This window comes from Apus apus, chromosome 4 (assembly GCF_020740795.1).
Source record: "Apus apus isolate bApuApu2 chromosome 4, bApuApu2.pri.cur, whole genome shotgun sequence".
Lineage (NCBI taxonomy): Eukaryota > Metazoa > Chordata > Aves > Apodiformes > Apodidae > Apus > Apus apus.
The window spans coordinates 17,137,688-17,158,801 of record NC_067285.1 but is presented as its reverse complement, the minus strand read 5'-3'; the positions used below and the strand labels follow the sequence as shown (position 1 = coordinate 17,158,801).

Sequence of the window (21,114 nt, the reverse complement as noted above, 5' to 3'; positions counted from 1 at the left end):
GGAAAAGCAAAGAGTCAATATCTTAAACCATTTATTTTTTTTACAACATATACAAATACAAGCTTATCCTTCAAGTCAGCAGAGAGGAGACAGTCCAGGTGGAAAAGTAATTTTTTAAATTGTTCATTTTACATAGTTCCGAACAATATGAAGACTGGCACATGGTGGTGTTGCATTGTCAGAACACTTTGCCATGCTCTAAGAGGCAGACAACTCTAAAACTAAGTCTTTCTGAAATACCCTAGATGTGTATTGGAGCAAAATCTATTTACTGCTGTTGATTTTTGTGTTTAATTTGCTAACTCTGCCAAATTCTATCTCTATTGAAATTGCAAAGTATTTTTCACAGACAGGAAAAAAAAAATAAAATCACCACTGTTGTTACATTTAGTGGGCTACCCTAAAAGTAAATGGAGTTTTATAGTGGACTAACAGTCAGTGATTAAAACCCAAATATTAGCTGAAGCATTCAAAGAGCTAGAGCAGAACAGACAGTTCAGTTTCAGAAGCTGTAGACTCAACCCTTTCATTGAAATGTAAAGGGACTGGCAAATAATTATTTTTTAAAGACAAACTATGAGTGTAAGAGAATGTGTTCTTGAAATATTTAGATACTCCCATGTTAAAGTCTTTCTCTTGAAAGTACGGGATTTTGAGAAGCAGATGGCTTTCTAAAGATAGTTACTGAGATACTTCATCTAGTAATATTTGCAGCAGTAGAAGTAATGTGACTAGTTTTAAAAATTAAAACTGACATGGTATTTTTTTATTCTTCTCACTGCTAAACTTGGGTTTTAGTAAGATACACACAGGAAACCCTTCTGGTGTAGGAAGTACCTCCTGGTGTGCCCCAGTTCCCCAGCAACTGAGTAGTGCTGCAGTGTGACCAGGATCCGTGGCTGCCCATCTTTTGTCCCATGCAGTCAGAACCACAAGGCAAATATAAGAAATTGGTAGAAAAGCAACAGTGGCTTTAAAATAGAATAGAATAAAACTGTATTTTTGCCACCAGAGCATGAGATTCCCACCTGTAAACTGTTAGCAGGAGGCCTGCTACTGCTCAGAGACTGGATGTTTCTGGAAGGTGTTGATTATTTACATTCCTTTCTTTCAAACTTTCCTGGAAGCTGGGTCCTGTAAATAGTTTGTAATGTAAAAATTAATGTACTTTCCTAATTGATGTCCATGCCCAGCCAAAAGCACCAGAAGGGATGTAGTTATTTTGTCAGTCTTGTCATAGGAATGTGTGGACAGGTATTCCTGCAGGCATGAAATCTGTGGCTAAGTAGACTAAACTTTCCTAGTACAGTAATTACTTAGCACATGAAATCTGTTTAACTGGGCTTTTACAAAAGTTAACAAAAACCCCCTGTTTAATGCTTCAAGTGGATTTGTATTTTCATTATTGGGATACTTGGAACCAACACAAAGGGAAGGATACTGTATTCCTTCACTCCAAAATGTACCACATTTTACCAACAAAAGTTTACTCTGATGTTTACCAATACCTAAGCTTTTAATTAGGTGGTATATATACATAAATGAAAACACTGGAACAGTGTAATTAGCCTTACACAATTCCAGATGTTGACATGCCTATAAAGTTGTTTTGTTTGGTTTTTGTTTGTGGAAAGCCAAATACTTTGCTGTTCTATTTCATTGTAATAAAAAACAGCAAAAGCAGCTTTTAGATTTTGATGAGGAAGATACTTACATTAATGAAGTATTCCCACAGCTAGAAAATTATTGTATTAGCAGAAGTAGTACAAAACTATTGTTTTTAAATCATTTTTAGACGTCAGGCCAGTGTTAGACCTGTGTTACACATTGTGATAGGGCTAGCTTTGTTCCTTAATTTCCCAAGGGTGTTGTGTTTTTTAAATATATGTAACAGAAAAAACATAAGTTGATGATGACATGAGTGTAGGAACTTTCTATGTTGAATCTAATGAATTACCAAGCCTTCCTTCCAGACTACTGTGATACTACAGGTGATTATATGAATTCTTTTCAGTGCTGCTGAATATAACAACAACAAAAAAAGCCAAACATGTGGAAGGGCAAACTCCATAGGACAGTAAGCATTGTTTCTAAAAATGCCATAATAATGCCAAAAGAAAAAATACTTAGGTATGGGAAAATGCTGCTGTGTTAAAAAAACAAGAGAGAATGAAACAGTTTAAAAGTTGCATTAGTGGAATTGTGCAGTAGGTTGATGTAAGTGTACTTCCCAGTAATTCCAAAGTATTAAAAAAACTGTGCATATAGAACTATGGGTAAGTTGCAACTGACACCACTTTCCTCACTGTCAGTCTTGCATTATGGACGTGCCAGGGGAGCGAGCCTGACACCTTGCAGGGCCGGCTCTGTACTTAGAATGGGTCATACAGGAGTGAACAGGCTGAGCTCATAGGTCGCTGGGGTTTTTTTAATTGGATTGTGATTGCTGAACCAAAGATAAGGAGTAGGGAGTGCATGGTCTGCAGCAGGATATGCCACAGGGAGATCTGACTTAAAATTTTGTCTGTGGTTACTTTCCCTGGAAGCTGGAAATGACCTCAAGAGGGCACTTTCTTGCTTTGGTGATGGCTACTTTATAGGAATTTTCGACAGTGTATATATAGTGAATGACTTAGCAGCTTCTTGTGACAGAATGCAAGTTCTGCCTGCTTGTTTATATGCCAATTAATGATTTTACTTTGTTTTATTTTCTAATTGTTGGAGGGGGGGTGTTGGCTGTCACGGGACTACTGCCTGTAGTTCTGCTACTGCTGTTTTTATTCTTTGCCTGATGCAGCTTCTCCCTTAGGAGCAGCAGTGTTTTGTGCTCGAGCGATAAAGCTGATGTGGAAAAACTGAAGGCATGAATCACTCCCTGTTATTCACGGATATCTTGATTTAGTCACACTAAGTGACTGAAATGCTTTGTTCAGGGATTGCTCTAGGGAGAGAAAACGTGTGCAGAGCAATTTATTCACCACAGATACACTTCTTGTGGGAAATCAAAGGGATGACTGACTTCAGCAGTTGTTTCATTTGTGCCTCTGTAAGTTGGTATGGATTCTTCTAACCACCTAAGTACATTAATAATTTCCATGGAGGAAAGAAAGAGACAACCACAACTAAATTAAATATAAAAAGATGAGTTCAGCAAACATATAACTTTACAACAGTGTTTCTGTGTAAACGAAAATGTCAAGAGTTATAGTGTCAGAGTTTTTTATACTTTCTGGGTTTAACAGACACATAAAAAGACACTTCCTGCCTGCATGGAAAATGTATTTCGAAATGTTAGTTACATTTATCAATGCATTGTTTTGAGTTTGGTCTGTTTGGGGCATTCAGTGTCTTGTGCTGAAAAGAAACAACCAGAAAAGTTAAAACAGTTTTTCCTCTAAATCCAGAGAGAGGTAAAAATTCTGCATTTTCTAAAAAGTAGTATATGATAAATATATTATACAATAGCAGGTACTCTGAAACATGATAATAAATATTCTTTAAACACAAGCCTGGAAAACTAGAATTTATAAGAAGAAAATGTTGTTTCTTGTCAAAGTATCCCTACCAGTTAGGAGTATTTAACTATCATACATTATTTTGTTAAAGTAGATAAACCATAAATAATTTGAGGGTTTTGTGTATAGTCACCAAAGTTAAACAGGCACGCAAAGGAAGTTACACTATATTTAAATCTCTTTACAATCACTTGATGCAGTGTTGAACAGAAATCTTCAGGTAAAAGTGCATTATTTTAATATAATACACATAAAAGAACACACTGGTTCTCTGCCTTCAGTTTCCCTAGAGGTAAGTAGCTAAAACTACCTTTTGTTTAAAAAAGGAGAGGGTGACAGCACATATGCTTACAACATACAGTCCAAGGAAGCTCCTTCATCCACCTGTTGAGGACCTGCAGATGTGAAGATACGGGAAGAGGAGGATCTCCTGATAGCTGGCAGGCATCTTTCCCATCTGCGACATCCTACTTAGGATTCCCACATTCTGGATGTCAATCCAGCAGCATTGCCTGGATTAAGCATCCTGTAGCACAGGGCACACAACTGCTGACCAGTTCAGACCACAGCAGGTTCCTTCAAAGGCACTGCAGAAGGATTCAGTGATGTAAATTCCAGTTTTTAAGAAAAGGAAAGAACAAATGCAGAAAAGAAGGAATGTGACCAGGATCTTTTCATAATTTACCTTTCTTGAATTCAGATGGTTTTGATGATTTAGGGTTTTTATAATAGCCTAGAAATAAGGTATCAAGTATTTTGCAAACAAAAATATTATAATTGTTATTTTCATGATGTAGCAGCAGTACAACAGTCAAGTAATGCCTTAATAATTAGGTGTATGTGGAAAGGAAAATGTAATCTGACATTGGCCACAAGTCAGATGGGATTCTTAACACTGAGAAAAGATTTCTTCATTACGGGGAGCCCCTGATGCCTCAGTGCTGTAGCAGCACTAGGCAGATACCTCAGAGGACAAGTTTACATGTACTGTCTTCAAAGGGAGAGTCTGATGTTGTGTATTTCGGTTGTTCTTTTAAGTCAAGAAAGATGGAAGAAATTTAAAAGCTACAGAAAGGGTAGTAAAAATGTTTAAACATTTCTGGCAGAATTTCCACAGAGAGAAATTAACACTATAAATTTGTATTAGCTAAAAAGGAGATTGTCAATCCTGATTATTTTATTGTATGCATTTAACAAAAAATAACAAAAGGGCTACTGGATACTTCTCTTTACCTTGGCCCAGAGAAAAAGAGTAACAGGACATAGTTCATTAAGCACAGTTAGTTGATTAAAATGCATACTATAAAAGCAACCAGGATGTGACATTATGGTTTTATTTTTCAAATGGGCAGAGAAAGTGGATGAAACTTCAGCCTTCATACTATTTTGATGCACTGCAGCAAATGCCACAACAAAGAGCTTACTGTGCACAGGCACAGCAACGTTTAGGGCTTTTATGGATTTTTCTGTCACTCCCTTGTACTTCACTATGGTTTAACCAACTATAGCTGTGAAAAAAAATACTCTGTAAATCCGTATTAAATGACTGCTTAGAGTTAGACTCAGTATCTCATACCTGAGCAGACAGTTCTGTAGGCAGTGGTAGTTCTTACTCCATGATGTCACTAAAAGCCAAACTGCAGGCAGACCTTTCATCCTTGCTCTGCGGAGTGTCCGGCAGGACCTGCAGAGGTGGTGATATGAATCCCCGGTACTGCTTACTTGACTTGGTTAACTTCTTGAGTTCACTGGTAAAGGAAATGCCTTTTCTTTTGTCATCTCGTGCTGCCTGTAAAAGAAATCAGACCACAGAAGTGGTTTACAAGGCTGTTAGTTAGAAGTACAGAATTAATATAAAACCACCTAACATACTTCTAAGCTTTTGAAATTTAGTGCGGCTGTTCTGTCATAGCCAAGCACAGTCTTCTGATCTGAACAATTTTACTGGGCATTATGCATCATCAAAGACATGTTTAGCAAATTTGGTTAAGCATGTATAAAAATCTGTGTTCATGACAGAGTTATTGTAAAGCAACAATTGCTGTGTATTGGTGGCATCTGCTGGAAAGAACAGCTTCTTCTCCCAGCAGGCACGTACTTCATGCCTGCCATTTTCCAAAGCCTGGAATAAAGCAACAGACCAACTTTTTTTACTGGGCAAGAAATAAAGGGGACTTTATTCTGGTAGTTTTTAAGTTCTGCTCATTTGAACAGTCCTGCTTTTCTGCAATGGGGAGCATGGCATGCACAGCCAGAAGATTTTGCAAAACAGCTGGTAGCGAGAGATAAAGGTTGTCATGGGATTTGCAGGCTGCGAGGGAATTGTGATGCAGTTTTGCAAAGAAAAACAATTAAGTGCTGAGAAAAAAGGAATCTGCTTTCTTGCTGTAGTGCCTTCTCCCCAGCCAGCCTCCCATTTAAAGTAGATTCCCATTAAGCTGATCATGCACCATCTATAAAATCTGCTGCAAAGTATATCATCTTTTACCTGAACCTGTTCTTTGAGTTTAAGGATAAATTTTCCTGCTCCTTTCCACTTGCTTTGGGCCTGAAACACACACTCTTGATCAGAGAGAATCCTCTGAGATGGTTTAGTTGTCGAGGACTTCTTGTTTCCTGGCTCTTTTGTCACCTCTTCCAAGAGCACATAATCGCTTGGATTTGGATTGCTTAAAATGCTGTAGGAGTATTTGGCTTTGCAAAGAGTCTGTTTAAAAGCAGGGGGGGAAAAAAAAAAAAAATAAGGCATTCCCTCAGATTCAGGTTACTAAACCAATTCCTTAGCCAGTGCTGAGAACAAACCCCACCTTATCTTGTGTGAAACCAACCTCCACCCTCCCAGTCAGCAGGCTGCCTACCTGCTGTATGACGTCCTGCGCGGTGCTGAAGCGCGGAGCTTTGATGACAGTGCGTGGCTGCTCTGGGGAGACGTCATGTACCTGAACAAAGAAACTGTCCTCCTCAGAGCTGATGGCTGCATCTTCCTTCACTTCTTGGAAAATGTTCCTCTCATTTAAATTCTATAGAAAAAAAAAGGAGCACCAAATTCATTTACTTTAGAGAGTTAACAAAGAGCTGGTGGGCACAAAAGATTTTTATCACATTAAAATTGGAGACTGCTGTTGCCCCAGCTCCATTTCCTGAAATGCAAGTCTTCTATATGAAACAAGTTTTGACAAGCCCCAATACTAAAAGTAAATACTTGTGTTTCTAAAAATCAGTGTCTGAAATACCTTTCATAGTAGGCAGGGGATGGAGACATATGCATTGTACCACATTACGCAAAAAAAAGATCACTTAAATCCTTTGTTTCCTTAAGTATGCAAAGTTATGTTTTGTCATGTTATGGTGGCATTAAGAGGGGAGATGGTGAAAGCATCCTTTTGTCTCCTTGTCTCTCCACTAAAGCCAAAAGAATTTAGAGAGCAGGAAATCAATTCCATGAAGTCTGAGTGAATCTTTTACTGTGGAGCAAGCAGAAGGTTGCTCCTCTATCCTTTTTTTGGGCCTTATGACTACTGCAGATTTTAGACAGAATTCCTCCCTTCACTTTCGGGTGATATGTTTCTCTTCAGCTCCTTCTATCACAGCTTGTGTATCACATCCTGCAAGTGGATCCACTCCCTGGTTTTGCATGCAAATTTACAGCTTCATGTCTAGCTCCCAAGATCTGAGGCTGCTATCTGCAGAAAGGTTCAAAATTCCAGTTAATGCTTTGAGGTACTAGCATCCCAGGACAAAAATACAGCATCATTTTCACATATGCTAACATAAGATTTTAACCGATGTTTTCTGAAAGAATGGGGTTTGGCAGGGACTCATTTGTGGTTGCATACACTTACTAGTGTTGCAGTCAAGTGAATTAAGTAGGCTACTATTTCCACGAGCAAATTTCTGCAGAGGAATTTTTGCTCCAAATATTATAAATAAAGGAAAACAAAATAATTATTTGTATAATATAATGTTAATTTGTCAAACTGAAGCTTTATCATCAGTAACAAATGTATTTTTTTCATTTTAAAGAGTCCCAGAGGATATCTGTCATTTGTGTATGTAAAATCTGTGTATATACACAAATGTGTACATAGATTACTATGTTCAGGCTAAGCAAGCATTATTATATGCTGAACTGACCATAGGAAGTGCCTCTGAAAATGAGATAATTAAGTGTCTTTCTCCTGCTTTTTTTGTTTCTCTCACAAGCCTGGGCACTAGCATATTTTCAAGCTATTTTAGGCTATCATTGATAATTTAATCATCCTTTGAGGTTAAGAGTTCCTTAATATTAAAATCCTTTCTCATTTTTCTGAACAGAGAAGAAACTGCTGACATCTAAACTGATTGACAATTGTAGTCTGGAGTAATAACTATTACCCTTTATTCTTTATCACATCGAAATCTAGATTTACATTAAGTTAGATCAGTCAAAACAGTAAGCTAGTGGCACTGAACTGTTGAGAAAGCAATGACGATTAAACACAACACAGCTGATTCTCAAGCTGAGTGAAGTCAAGTTAGTGTTGTACAGGTGTATAAAGTCTAGCTGGGCTCACTCAGGAGTTGTGTTTGTTTCCAAACGATGTGCACAGCATTGACATTACTCACCAAGTAGTGAAACAAATATTGCACCCTTTTGTTTCCTGATTCTAACAGCTATTTTTAGTTACCTTTATAAATAACAATTTATCTAAAACAGACTTACTTCCTCTCGAGTTTTAAAGAGAATCCTTCCAACATATCCTTCTTCTGGGAACCAACTGTTCAAAAGCTGCACTAGCCCTTCTTCAGGACCAATTACTCTCTGGAATGGTGGTTTTCTGCATTCACTCTTTTCTTTAGATATAAAACTCTTCTCTTCCATCAGAAAATAGTCTGCAGCACATGACTCAGTGCCTTTTGTGGAAGCCAAGAGCTAAGACAGACCACAATAAACACATAGCAATTAGAATGCTAAATATAAACACTGCATAATTAGTAGTTATAAAAGAGAATGAATAAAGAAGCTTTAAGAATCAATAACTATTCTGATAGTGTAGGCAAGTTTTCTGATGTGCTAGTTACTATTCAGATATTTTACTCCAGGGTAATGTACTGTTCTCTTTAGCCTAGCCAAGCAGTTCAACTATTCCAGACAAGGCAGTACTATTTAAGCCTATTTCTGTCCTGTTTGGCTGGCCAGACAATTTATGCATAATCCCAGGACAGTACAGTCTTTTCCCACTGCTAGAATAACAATCCCTGTTGAATTAACTGGTTTTTCTACTCATGAATTTAGCCCTATAACTTTTACTCTGTATTCCTGTGGTTCAAAGGATTGCACAGAGATATTTGCCCTTGTTGTCAGGACAGCCCTCTGCCTCCGTCAGGCAGAAAGATTGTTTTCCTCTTCTGCATATGCCCAAATATTAAAATATTAATTGGGAATATGTTCTAAGATTATAAACCCATTTTCTGAAGCCAAGATTGGGAATATTTCACTGATCATAGTGTGTTTTTGCAATGCATTTAATCCCACAGTAATACATTTCTACAGCCTCTCCTTGTGGTGAATGACCTACAGTGAGCCTGCGTTTGAGAAATGCAGGGAGATCACTGTCCAGAACCATGTTAGTGTGGATTCTTGCAATTAGCCTCCAGTTCAGTGGGCAACTCACCTGATGGAGAAGCTGTGCAGCTGTGGTCCACCCACTTACATTAAAGACAGTGAAAGGCTCTGGGCCTGGAATTCCATGAATTGTCACTTTGTAAGTCACAGCAGTTTTCCGTTCCCCCATGCTAAAAAACTGTTCAGACAACATCCAACAGGTTACTGCATGTTTCTACACAGGCATGTTATTTTTAGGTTGCTTAAAAGAAACTGTACACACAAATTGTAAGGACCTTTAGAGAACATGTATCCAGCTAATACATGTCTCTTGCACTACAGATAAAAAAAACCCCAAAATCAACAAACACCCCAACAAACCAACCCCCAAAAGACCCCACCCTACCTTGAAGCTGAAAGGAAAAGCAGAAAAAGGAAGTTTCCCAGTAAGGGTGCAAAACTGCCACTGAACAAAAGGGAGACCCTCCCTTTGTTCACTATCTGCATTCTAGCTGAGCTGAGACTATTTGGATTCAGCATATGAATTACTGGATGAAAATCTGTAGCTTCATTTTACTCTCTAAACCACTGATATTCTTCCTTTCTGCCCTAGTAATTCACCAAGATAGGATATCACACAGGAGGATAACATCTGCAACATATCTGTTGCACATACAGTAGTAGCTCATGAGGTTTTACCTAACACTTCAGGAATAAGCAAAATTGCAATATACATGCTTAAAGTTACTAAAACACAGGTAACCCAGGTAATCTAACATTAAAGTCTATTAAACCCCAAAGCATCACATCCATATACACATACATAACATATGTAACTATCGTCATATATACATTACACACACCTCTGTGTGTATGTATACATATTTGTCCATACAAGCCTATAGAAGTGGGCACACACACACTCATATATTGATATGTATGCAAATACAGACTCCATCTCCTGTAAGAGAAATCAGTTCTACTCTCATTATTCCAAGGTTGCTGGTAATTTGCATATTTCTTTTTTGTCCCAAATGCATTGCTTACAATTAATGCCTGAGGCAGCTCTGAACCTTAGTGCTCAACCACACTCCTTCTCCAGCACAGGAGTTCTTGTGCTATCCCTAAATGCACCACAAGCCAGACCCTGAAAAGCTTTATTCTCCTGGTTTCAGCCAGGTGGGAGAACCTTATATCCATGGAAGCTCAAAAGAATTAGACATCAAGGTATTTGAGGAAAAATGTGCAGGTTTAGAGGCTAACATCTTTAAACAGTTTGGTTCTAGAAATCTTCAGAGATAGTAGTCATGAAAACAAGAATACATGGCACTCAAAAAAACCCAATTAAATTACCATGGCTGCAGGCAAAGTGTTCCCAGAGGAACTTTCTTCCATTCTCCGACTGTTTATGAACAAACTAGAAACTTCTAATGTTTCATTGTGCAGGTTGTGGAGCTGGACATGCCTATAGCCTAAAGAAAAAAAACATTCTGTAACATTTGCAACATCCTAGGACACAAGTCTCACGAATGGAAAACTCAGATTTGTTCTATTTACAGCTACAATTTGCCAAATCTATAGAACTTTAAGCACTGTAATAACACTGCATCAGTAACACTGTCTGTGCAGCAGTGTAACCTAAATGCTATGAACTGCTGAGTGGCTCACAGAGCTGCCTACCTTTGCTTTGCCATAATATTTAATGTACTCACACACAAAAAAGCTAAATATTAAGACTATGAATGGAACAAGGACAACTTCTCCCTGGGAAAATGCATGTCTATGGCCAGACCTCCTCAGATGCTACGACTATTGTGTGGTATCACAGTGGCATGAAGCAAATGTAAAAGTATTTTTACCATTCTGGCAATAAGGAAACTCCCTCCCCCAGATGCCACAGAATTACTGACACTTCCTCATCTCTCTCACCTTTTTTCAACCCTTCCTTCACCTCTCCTCCCTTCTGCCCAGTGATCATCTCCAGTTACAACAGTTTCTTGGGCAAAGGACAAGGCAGGGAATTAAACCACTCCATGCTTCCCTAAGGGAGCAGCAAGCCTTAAAGCAAACATAAGCTCACTGCCACAGCTCAGGACCAGAGCTGCAAGATGCCCCAGTCTCTGCAACAACACAAGATCTGACTTTTTACAAATCACTGGGGCAGCCTCCAGCTCCCAGGGAGTTGATTAGATCAGAATTGTACCACCATGGCAAAGTATGTTGATATTTACTCCCTGTCTCTCCCAGAAAAATGCAACCAGCTGATTAAAAATATCCCTCCAGCAGCATTCAGTGCAGGAATCCGCTGGACCATTTTGGCATAGGGTGTCGCTACAAACTGGGGTGTACCTCTTTTTAGAGCTTTTAGGGGAATGATTCTCTGAGCTGTTACAGCTGAGCTGTTATTTTCAACAACTGCAAACCGAAGAAAGACCAGATCTTCGAAGTGAACCCGGAAAAGGAACTGTTCATTCCACATGGGGTTGAGAGTGTTGCGATGAATGGGCTTTGTCCGGAAATGGCAGCTATCCAGAGGCATCCCCAGCACATCCACTTCAATGCATGGACTCCCCGTGCTATTGCTAGGGCAGACGTTCTGTCCGGACACAATCTGAAGCCAAGGAGTACAAAGAGAAAATCAATTAGGGGAGTAACTCTCTTCCTGTTACGATTCTGAGCTAAATATTGTTTATCTCACTTCTAAGCACAGTTTGTTAACATGCTGATTTAATGACAACACGCCCTTGTAATTGTCAGAGCAGTAATTTCAGAAGCAAAGCTGATTCAACATCCCCCATGCTGTTGCTACAGTATCTTTCCTCTGAAAAGTATACACTTATACATCATGAGCATAACCATTCAAGGCATCTAAAAGTTAATCCAAAAGGAATGTACCAGTAACATAGTAAAAAAGGATCAAATTTTCTTCTCCATTACTCTGGAGTAATGACACTGACCTCTGGCTTGTTTTGGCAAACACAAGAATTAGGTGTGCAATTACTGCAGCTGGGGTAATTTAGGTTCTTAAAGAGTCTCACTTTTCGGAAACATTTCCTGTAAGGGAGCAGCTTAGACTACTTTTGGTTTTGCCCATAAATCCATGAATGATGCATCTTATTATATAACTGTTTTTTTTTCAGTACAGCTTTTCTTAATGGCTTTACGTGTAGCTTCACAAGTGTTCACAAACGTGAAATATCCAGACACATGCATAATTTTACACAGTCGTTGAGTCCCAGGGAAAATGCTTTTAGGACTGTGCTTCAACTAACATTGTACAGGAAACAGTGAAAGTAACTACAGATACAAACCAGCCAATAAAATAAAATTATTATTTGCTCCTTCCCCTTCCAGTTTCTTTCAGTTATGCTGAACTTCAGAATAACAAGCAGCAATTAAAAGTTCAACCTTTCAATACAGGCACATGACTAATGCTGGCTAAAGACTCCAGTTAAATGATGTCTACTTCTATCTGTCTGGCTGTATGGAATTCCCTTTTAATGTACTTACTGTTAAAGAATATATAGCTGGCTCCTTATTATCAAGATCTCTTTCTAACGGACAAAACTTCTGGTACATGGAACAATTTTTATCCCACAGAACAGGAGGTTTCAAAACATATCCACAACCACCATTAGCCTCGAACATCGCTGCATTCAATTGCAGAGGAAGATCTGTGAAAATAAGGCAGCCAAAACTGACAAAAAGCAACAGAACAATGGAAAGGCTGTAACATTGTATTTTTAAATGTAGTTGTGTACTATCAATTAATTACTGGTTTTCAGAGATAACTGAAATGTATGTATCCAATCTATCCAATACTTAGTTATACAAAACTTTACAAAACAGTTCATTCTTTTCTATCCCTTTCCGTTGTCTTTATGCACCTGTAGGGCTTTGCCTACATCTCTTCTCAGAAGTTTCTAGGTATTTGTCCTGAACTGCTGAATGATAAAAGCACTGACTGTGTAGCTTTGTAGATGACCTGATGGATCACCTATCAAAACTGTGAAGGAACACAAGATAGGACAGAAAATGGCTCAAAAATGTTTTAATAAACATTAAACGAGCATCCAGCGTTTCATTTCTAAGTAAAAAATAGTTCAGTCCCTTTTAATACTTCAATTATCAGAAAGGGTTAACAGCTACTTGAACTGGGGAAAGTAACAACCTTCAGCAATAAAATACAAATAAAAATGGAAAGTGTTGCTGTCCAGGCATTTCTGTGCTATCAGGAGATCTGTTGCACTGGCATAAAGCTCCTGAACTCTGGGATTGCTACTTGCAAGGACCAGATTGTCTTGTTATGAACCTTCTTGCCCTGGGGTGCACAGACAGGTACATCCTCTCATGACAGCAAGTAAAGGCAAATACCAAATACAAACCCACAGTTCAAGGAACTATTTTACATTTAAAATGTATTAAAACGTGCATGTGTGTACTCATACCATCTGTTTGGTAGTTAAGAGCCACGAGCTGTACACCATGGAGCCAGAAGATCAGTGGGTGGGGATTTGAGGAGTCAATGCGTGTGGCAGCCGGGTAGGTCCTCAGGAGCTGGCAGGTGGTGTGCTGGATCAGCTTCTGGGAGTAGCGCCTGCACAGCCGCTTGGCAGCATTCTCGTTCAGGGAGGAGATGTGATAGCACTTAGGTGTCCTTATGATAGCACTGAGAGAAGCTGGAGAGTTGTACGGAGAGGAAGGATCTTCCCAGTTCTGCCGCATCACATCAAAAGGACCTGGAAAACAAAAACAGTGCCTTCAAGTTAGAGCTGCAGGCCCAGAAATTTTAGTTCCATGTTTTCTAGTGAAGTATGTGTGCATACTTTGCCCGTGGTAGAAAAAGGTGATCCTGGAAAATTACAGTAGTCAGTATAAGTAGAGTTTTCCTTCTTGAGAGGAAACAACATGATTAAGCATTAAAATGATACTGTGTTTAGACGTGCTAACAACCACTTCCATAAATAAATACTTAATTGACATTTGCCTGAATAAAGTTCCATTCTTCTCCTTTATACAAGGAAGGGAGGCAAGATTGAATCTCATCTGCTCTGTCTCCAAACGGGCAGTCTAGGGTGGCTGCAAAGAGACTACAAAGTCTAGAAAGCCAACAGATTACTTTTTATCCTCTAGTGCTACACTTCTTCATGCACACTGGCATCTAGAAGGGAATCCAACCTGTGTGCTGCAGGCGTGCCCTTGGGCTACCAGAAATGCAACGTTCCTTGAGGCAGGAGTACAAGAAAGGATACAACTCTAGCTTTTTGTTTATGGCATTCACAGGAAGGGCAGGGTAATCTGGGTCTCATCCCTGCTTCTGAACCTTTTCTGTACATTCTTTGTATTTCTTTACATCTGTTCATAGACAGAGGTACAATTTCCAAGTTCACAAACTGAATCACCTGGCTGAGTTTTAGGCAACAAAGTCCTACTTAAGACACTAAAAATCCTTTTCTGGCTCTAGCCCAACAGTTATATCTTCCATTTGTACATAGAAAATATTCATTCATACCTTTTAAAATACAAACTTTAAGATATCTCACTTGAAATGTTAGTTTTGAATAATTTATGAATTACGCTCCTCTCCAAGTAATTCTATTTTAACATTCTACACTCAACACGTCAGCTGTAACAGTGTTACTGTAATAGCTGTTGCACTAACAAAAAAAAATTCAAAAATTCAACATCTTACACACTGTAAAGTATCTGATCTTTTAACAACTTGGTCTGCTACATGTGTCACATTACAGAGTCAGTCCATGTGACTGGTGAAAGAAGATGCTAACTTTACCTTTTCCAGATGCTTTGGCAAGAGCAGCCGACTCCCCAGGGCTCAGCCTGCCAGGATTGTTGCCAAAAATGGACTTCCTGCTTTTTCTTTCTTTTCCTCTGCTAGAGCCAGATGGGTTTAGAGTTGACAAGCCTGTTCCCATAAATGTAAAATAAATGAGCCAAAAAACATGACCAAGAGGGCATGACATTTTCCATCATATTTTACATTATTTTTGAAGGCATGAATACTCCTGTTATATAGCACACAGGACAAACAGTTTATTTTTCTCCATAACTTAACTTCTTTATGTACATACAAGCCTTTATATACGTATACATTATGATATATTATGTATGTTTTTATATATAATGTATATAAAAACTTGTATGAAGCAATACAGATACACAGTTATTTTTCTGTGATATAACTCTTCTCCATTTTACTTTTTGGCTAGAGGAAGGTAGTGGCTCTGTTTCAAATTACGAAATGGTCCTAATTAATACTAAAGAATTCTGCAGAAACAGTCCCAATATATTCATGTTTAAAATAATTTTAAAAAATCCTTTATATGCAATCAATAAACCTGTGCAGTTGTGAATAAAATTGAGTTAATCTAGGATAGGATACCTGCATAACTAAATACATGCAAAAATATTTTTTAAATATACAATGTAAAAGAAAAAGCCCAAATGCTGTTGGTTAAATAGTTTAGCCTCAAGTCTTCAGTGCTGTCTCCTTCTGTTAAGAATTTGTATTTCAATGATGCAAACTATGGTAGGTGTACAAAATCCATTAAGCATTTAATGGCCAATAAGTGCCAGTAGAGCTGGAAAGCTCTAGTATAGCTATTATTCAAACATATGCATTCTAGCAAAAAAAACATTGAAATAATGATCTAAATCTCAGTGAAGTAAACATACTTAATCCTACTTAAGGTCAGTTTCTTTCTATTGACTTGGAGAGAGCACACAGCAGACCAAAGTGAAATTAAGTCAAAACACACAAAAGTTATTCTGACAGCCATATCAATGAGGTGTGGGATGCTCTCAGAGACCCAGGATGTATTCTGATATAACAAAGCAAGTACAGTGATAACTTGCCTAACTGTGACTCACTAAACTCATGTGTCTAAAGACAGTTCTGGATTTAATACTAATATTTTAACTACAAACGTAAATCACACAGAGGATACATTGGACTCTCTTCCACTGAAGTCTGTTCACAGCTGTAAGTTTTCGGTTCTTCTCATCTATGGCATGTCTACATGTACTTAGTAAAATTATTTTGATAGCTTCAATGGAACTGCTTGGGTTAGCAAAATTTAGGATATACAGAAATGTTTTTAGTGTTGGAGACATACTGTCTCTAGGGGCCAAGGCATACACATAAACCACAGAATATGGTAGACGCTGAGATCAGTGAGTATGAACTGACTAGAAGAATGAGGACTTATGCACTGTGTGCTTCCAGCACTATGTAATCCCAGTTTTCAATGGATCAGATGGATTTGGCAAGCAAGATCCAGGTTCCAAAATTCTGTTGTGAAAACAGTCACTGAGGAAACAGACCTCATAAATCACCAGAAAGTGCAATGTGAAACACCAGGGTTAACTCAACCCAGTGTGATGGCCACAGGGTAAGCTGCAGGTGGGAGTTTTCTTTCAGTCTTTCCCATAGCCATGCTCCATTTATCACTCCAATTTAATCTTGACTCCAAAATACAGCATCACCTATTCACTGAATCGTAAGTTCATAAAATGATAGAGGTTGGCAAGGATCTTGAAGTAAGGTTCAACTCTCTTGTCAAACCAGGACCAGCTTACATCCCACCATATTACACACAGATCCTATTGTACTATCCCAATGACTGTGTTTTCTAATTCCTTACATCACTGATGCTATAGCCTTCATGGCACAGACTTCAGTGCCCATCTCTTGTGTTAGATGTAACCACAGTGCTTTACTACTGCTTTTAGGTATTTATTCCAGAGGATGGAAAACTTCCCCATCCTTCTTATTCTAACCATGCTAAAGTAACAGGTCAAACTGCAATTGTCACCTTCTCACCATAGGTTTCAGACCAAGCCAGTTAGTCTGTGGGTTTGCAGACCCTGAAAAAGAATTTACAGTATTTTTCTATGTAGGGTGCCCCTTTTTATGTTCACATTAATTTTTTGAAAAGTGATACTATAGGGGCAAGACAGTCTGATACAATGGAAATGGTGACTGAATTTCATGCTGGTTAGCTCAGGTGACACCCTGCTCTCTGCACTTTATTGTGCAGATCCTGTTTGGATGTACTCAACTTTCTCTACTCATTGTGTAAGGATTCTCAGCACCAAGGCAACCAGCCACGTGCCAGTGGGTTATAGCAGTACTGTGCCGAAGTATGCTTCACTGCCCTCATCTTGGGTGACCCAAAAGAACAGACCTTCACCCTCTCGTATAATGGTATCCAACAGATTGAAATTGAAGTTAAGCAAGGACCGTAAGGGTCAAAAACCACTGAAGCAACAAGAGCTGTGGCGGGTTCTTTGCTACCAGAGATTTTATAAACAAGAAATGTTATTTTTTCCATATGATAAATTCTGTTTTGGCCAGGGAGCTCTTAAGGAATCTGAGTTACTCAGTAGGCTAGGATAAGTGAACATAATGGTCCCTGTCCTTTTTTTATAGTCACAAGTCAGTGATTCACATTCAGAGACACAGGCAACTGTAAACACAGAATAGAAATTTATGAGGTCAGCAGAAATAAAATATTTACACCATTGACCTGCCACTGACATGAATTCTGCCCTCCCTATTCCAAATTTTTTGCATTTTCTGGGTTGGTTAAGAACCTGGTCAATAGAGCTACATTGATCTACCAGCCTTGTTCTCAGTATTAATGGACATATCAGGGTAAGGCAGTGCACCACAGCTGAGCAGAGGCATTCAATCAGTAGCATGGAGGCCAAGGAAGTCTTTGTATCTTGCAGAGAAGGCAGCATCAGTCTCAAAGGAAACACTGTTGGAAAACTAATTTCTACAGCTTCATGTGTTCATCTGTGAAATGAACTAATTTTCTTAATTGCTCTATTCCTGTCCCCTTTAATGAAAGTGGAAGAAATACAGTAAGAAAAGCAGGTATTTCTTTTATAACTGAAATTACATTAAAAAGTGAAATATGTTTCAGTTCTCTTAGAACATGAGAACTTTTTTGTGTGTCAAAATGCTTGGAACAACTTTAACTATCTGTTTAATCTTGAATATAATTCTTTAAAAGAAAATATTTTATTTGAAAGATATCTCACTGCAGTTTCCATTTAGAAGAGTATCAGGTTTGAATTTTTAAAGTTATTATTTTTACAAGGGACACCTACAACTCTTAAAGTTATAGAAGATTATAAAAGAATGTGTCTCCATTTTTTCAGCATGTTTATCTTGCCTAATTGACACTATTTTATGTTTGGTTAGCTTCTCTAATCTGATTATAGTTCTATTTGTGTAAGATCATGATTTGGCAGAATTGCTAACTTTTCCACAGAGAACCATTACATTAAAAAGCAGATTTTTCATTCATAATATTAAACACATCAATAAACAAAGAATTCTCAATTTAAAATTATTTATGTACACAGTATGAGCCAAAACACACTCAACCTCATGTTTCAGTAATGAACAAGTAAGTGTCAGTGATCTCCTCTTCAGTTAGTCCCTCTCCTTTTCCTCTCCAAACATTATTCTTCCAACTGTACAAAAGATCCTCCTATTGCCTTAAATCCCTCCATAAAGAATGTGAGCGTGCAATTACCTGTCCTCACCCACTCCATGAAAAGGCTGTTTTACCTCTCAAATGGCTCCCTTCCTACCCACTTAGGAAAGAACACAAGATGCAGCTGTAGGCAAAGGCGAAACACACTAAACGGAGGTTACTTAAAGAAATGTAACAAGCTCTTCCTGCAAGGTTTTAGGAATATTTTCCTTCATAATACAGTAGGTCCTTACATGGAAATTTGGAGCTCTTAAGATAAAGCTTTCTGTCCTCTGTCATTTGGCAATGAAGCAGTTGTCTAAGTTGTGAAGACTGGCAAATTTCACTTTTGTAAACATTTGAATATGACAAATAATACGTCTGAACATAATTTATGAATCCTGCTTCTCAGCCAGGAGCTATTACTATGTAGACTACCAAATCATCAAGAAAAAAGCTCCTCGACTACTTCAGTTTGAAAATGCTTGTACTAACTAATTCAAAACATAAACATAATGTCTCCAAGAATTAAAAAGCTTAAAGCAATAAAACAGGACAGTGTACTCACCAGGGAACTTTACAGCTTGACAGTAAATAACAAGATCTGATAGCTCTGGGGCTATCTGTCTGCTTTCCTTCTTATTTTGTGGAAGATAGAATTCTTCACCCAGCTCCATATCATAAACCTAAGTGACAATTCCAAGAACATGTAATAATAAAACTACTGAATGTGAAAGTATTCTTGCATATCTTTCTTAAGTCCTTTAAATCCTTTATCTCGTTCTCCCTATATGATTTGCTGTCTTCTGCACATCTCCATGTGCAGAGTTATGCACAATACCTGTTACTGATACCCTGGTAGTGTGCAAAGACCTCAATCAGAGTCAGTTCTACAAACAATTAGACCAAAAAAAATTCATATTCAGGAGAAACTACAATTTACTAAACAGCAATGCACGGGCTTAGCTGTCAGATGATTTAATAAAAGCTAATGTGGCTATCTGACCTCACAGTGCAGTTTTTTACAGTTATTTAGATACACAAAGATGCTGAAGATTCAGATGAAATCTTAAGTTCCACTGATGTTAAAGGAAATTAGATATCTAAATAACCTTCTGGATCCAGTTTCAATGAAGTCTTTCAGTTAGAGCAACAACAGTTGAAATTTTCAGCCAGGCTGTATGGACAATAACCTCTGAGGACTTTCCTTGAACAGCACGTTGAGTGTATGTTCTATTTAATCTATTTTCTCTGGTGTGTTGCATTTTCTACTACTTGTCTTCACTAAAGTGCATTTGCCATTTGATGTCTCAGCTACCTAAACTGCTCAAATCCTTTTGAAGCGGGTTATATATCAAAGTGTAGCTGAGAAGAAAGGGGGGGAAAAAAGCAGAACTACCTTTCCTTTATTATTGAAAGTAGCACAATCAGCTTTCTTTATTCGTTTGGCAGTTTCTTCATTGTATTCAAACTGCAGTTTATCACTTGATAATTTATTCTCTGGTCGGTCTTCAAGAATGTTATCTAAAAATTAATGATATTTTAATAAACATAAAGCCAACTCATTTCAACTGGCAGTTTAATTTTAATTAACAATATTTGTGGACAATGCTGTGAATCTTATCTGAATAACCAGATACCAAAATAATGCATTTACTGGTCAAAGCATTCTCTTTTAGTAGTAACTTTCTGCTTTAAAAATATAATGCTTGGCTTTGGTTAATACGTTGCACTCCTTTTAAAGCCCATCCTTTTGTGCTCAGAAGATGCTTAAAACAAAATCTTGGAAAGAATTACACTTGCTATCTGAAAACAACCAATATTCCTGAACAACAAAGAATTGCTCAAGTACAAACCACAGTTAATCACATTAAACATGTAACGTCTTTGTACAGGACGTTTTGGCTCTCCTCTCCTTATAGTCCCTATGAACAAACATTTTTTATATGTACAGAAATTTTTCTTCAAAGCTGCATATTTATCAGAGAATAATACTAATTTGATCGTTCTGGACCAAAATACTGTGTCACAAAAGGAATGGTTTTATTTCATTCCTGATGCTTTGACCATATTATTTTAATACATAACCAGTGTCATACATGCAGCCTTCTATCAGTTCCTGACCAGTTAATATTGCCATATATAAACATTTTATTGCAATTTTAATATGAAGTAGAAACCATATATTCACACTATCATATGAACAGGCTGGAGATGCAGTGCTGATTTCATGCAGTTAAAATGCTCAACCAAGTGGCCTTTACCTTCCTGGCTGTTAGGAGCAGGAGAAGCATTAAGGACATCAGCTACAGGGAAACAGAGTCAGAGAGGGAATAAGAGTAAAGGAAATTAAGATTCACAGCCAGAGAAATGAAAATTAAGTGTCAGTTGTAAAACTATTAGCCTTACACAAACCTAATGTATCAGTAAGGAAAATAAAATTGAAAATAGTTTAGAAAGTTTATAGACCATTATTTAGATTATTTTTGCCAAAATATTAGCATAATTA

General features: G+C 37.9%; 1 protein-coding gene across 4 annotated transcripts in view; it reads right to left on the bottom strand.

Moving 5' to 3' along the window:
- Positions 1–14: 14 nt before the first annotated feature.
- Positions 15–21,114, bottom strand: part of PLCE1 (phospholipase C epsilon 1) — a 144,626-nt gene continuing 123,526 nt past the window's right edge. For 2 of the 4 annotated variants that reach the window (XM_051619826.1, XM_051619828.1), the window contains 14 exons: positions 20,870–20,911; positions 20,005–20,129; positions 19,174–19,291; positions 14,891–15,022; positions 13,548–13,838; positions 12,610–12,773; positions 11,449–11,710; positions 10,453–10,571; positions 9,170–9,298; positions 8,218–8,427; positions 6,374–6,535; positions 6,004–6,222; positions 5,092–5,304; positions 15–4,102 (listed from right to left, as the gene is read on the bottom strand). In XM_051619826.1, coding sequence (XP_051475786.1) covers positions 5,125–5,304; positions 6,004–6,222; positions 6,374–6,535; positions 8,218–8,427; positions 9,170–9,298; positions 10,453–10,571; positions 11,449–11,710; positions 12,610–12,773; positions 13,548–13,838; positions 14,891–15,022; positions 19,174–19,291; positions 20,005–20,129; positions 20,870–20,911 — 2,153 coding nt within the window. In that variant the 3' untranslated portion in view covers positions 15–4,102; positions 5,092–5,124. The remainder of the gene's footprint in view (positions 4,103–5,091; positions 5,305–6,003; positions 6,223–6,373; positions 6,536–8,217; positions 8,428–9,169; positions 9,299–10,452; positions 10,572–11,448; positions 11,711–12,609; positions 12,774–13,547; positions 13,839–14,890; positions 15,023–19,173; positions 19,292–20,004; positions 20,130–20,869; positions 20,912–21,114) is intronic. The other 2 variants (XM_051619827.1, XM_051619829.1) reach the window with 1 other exon arrangement.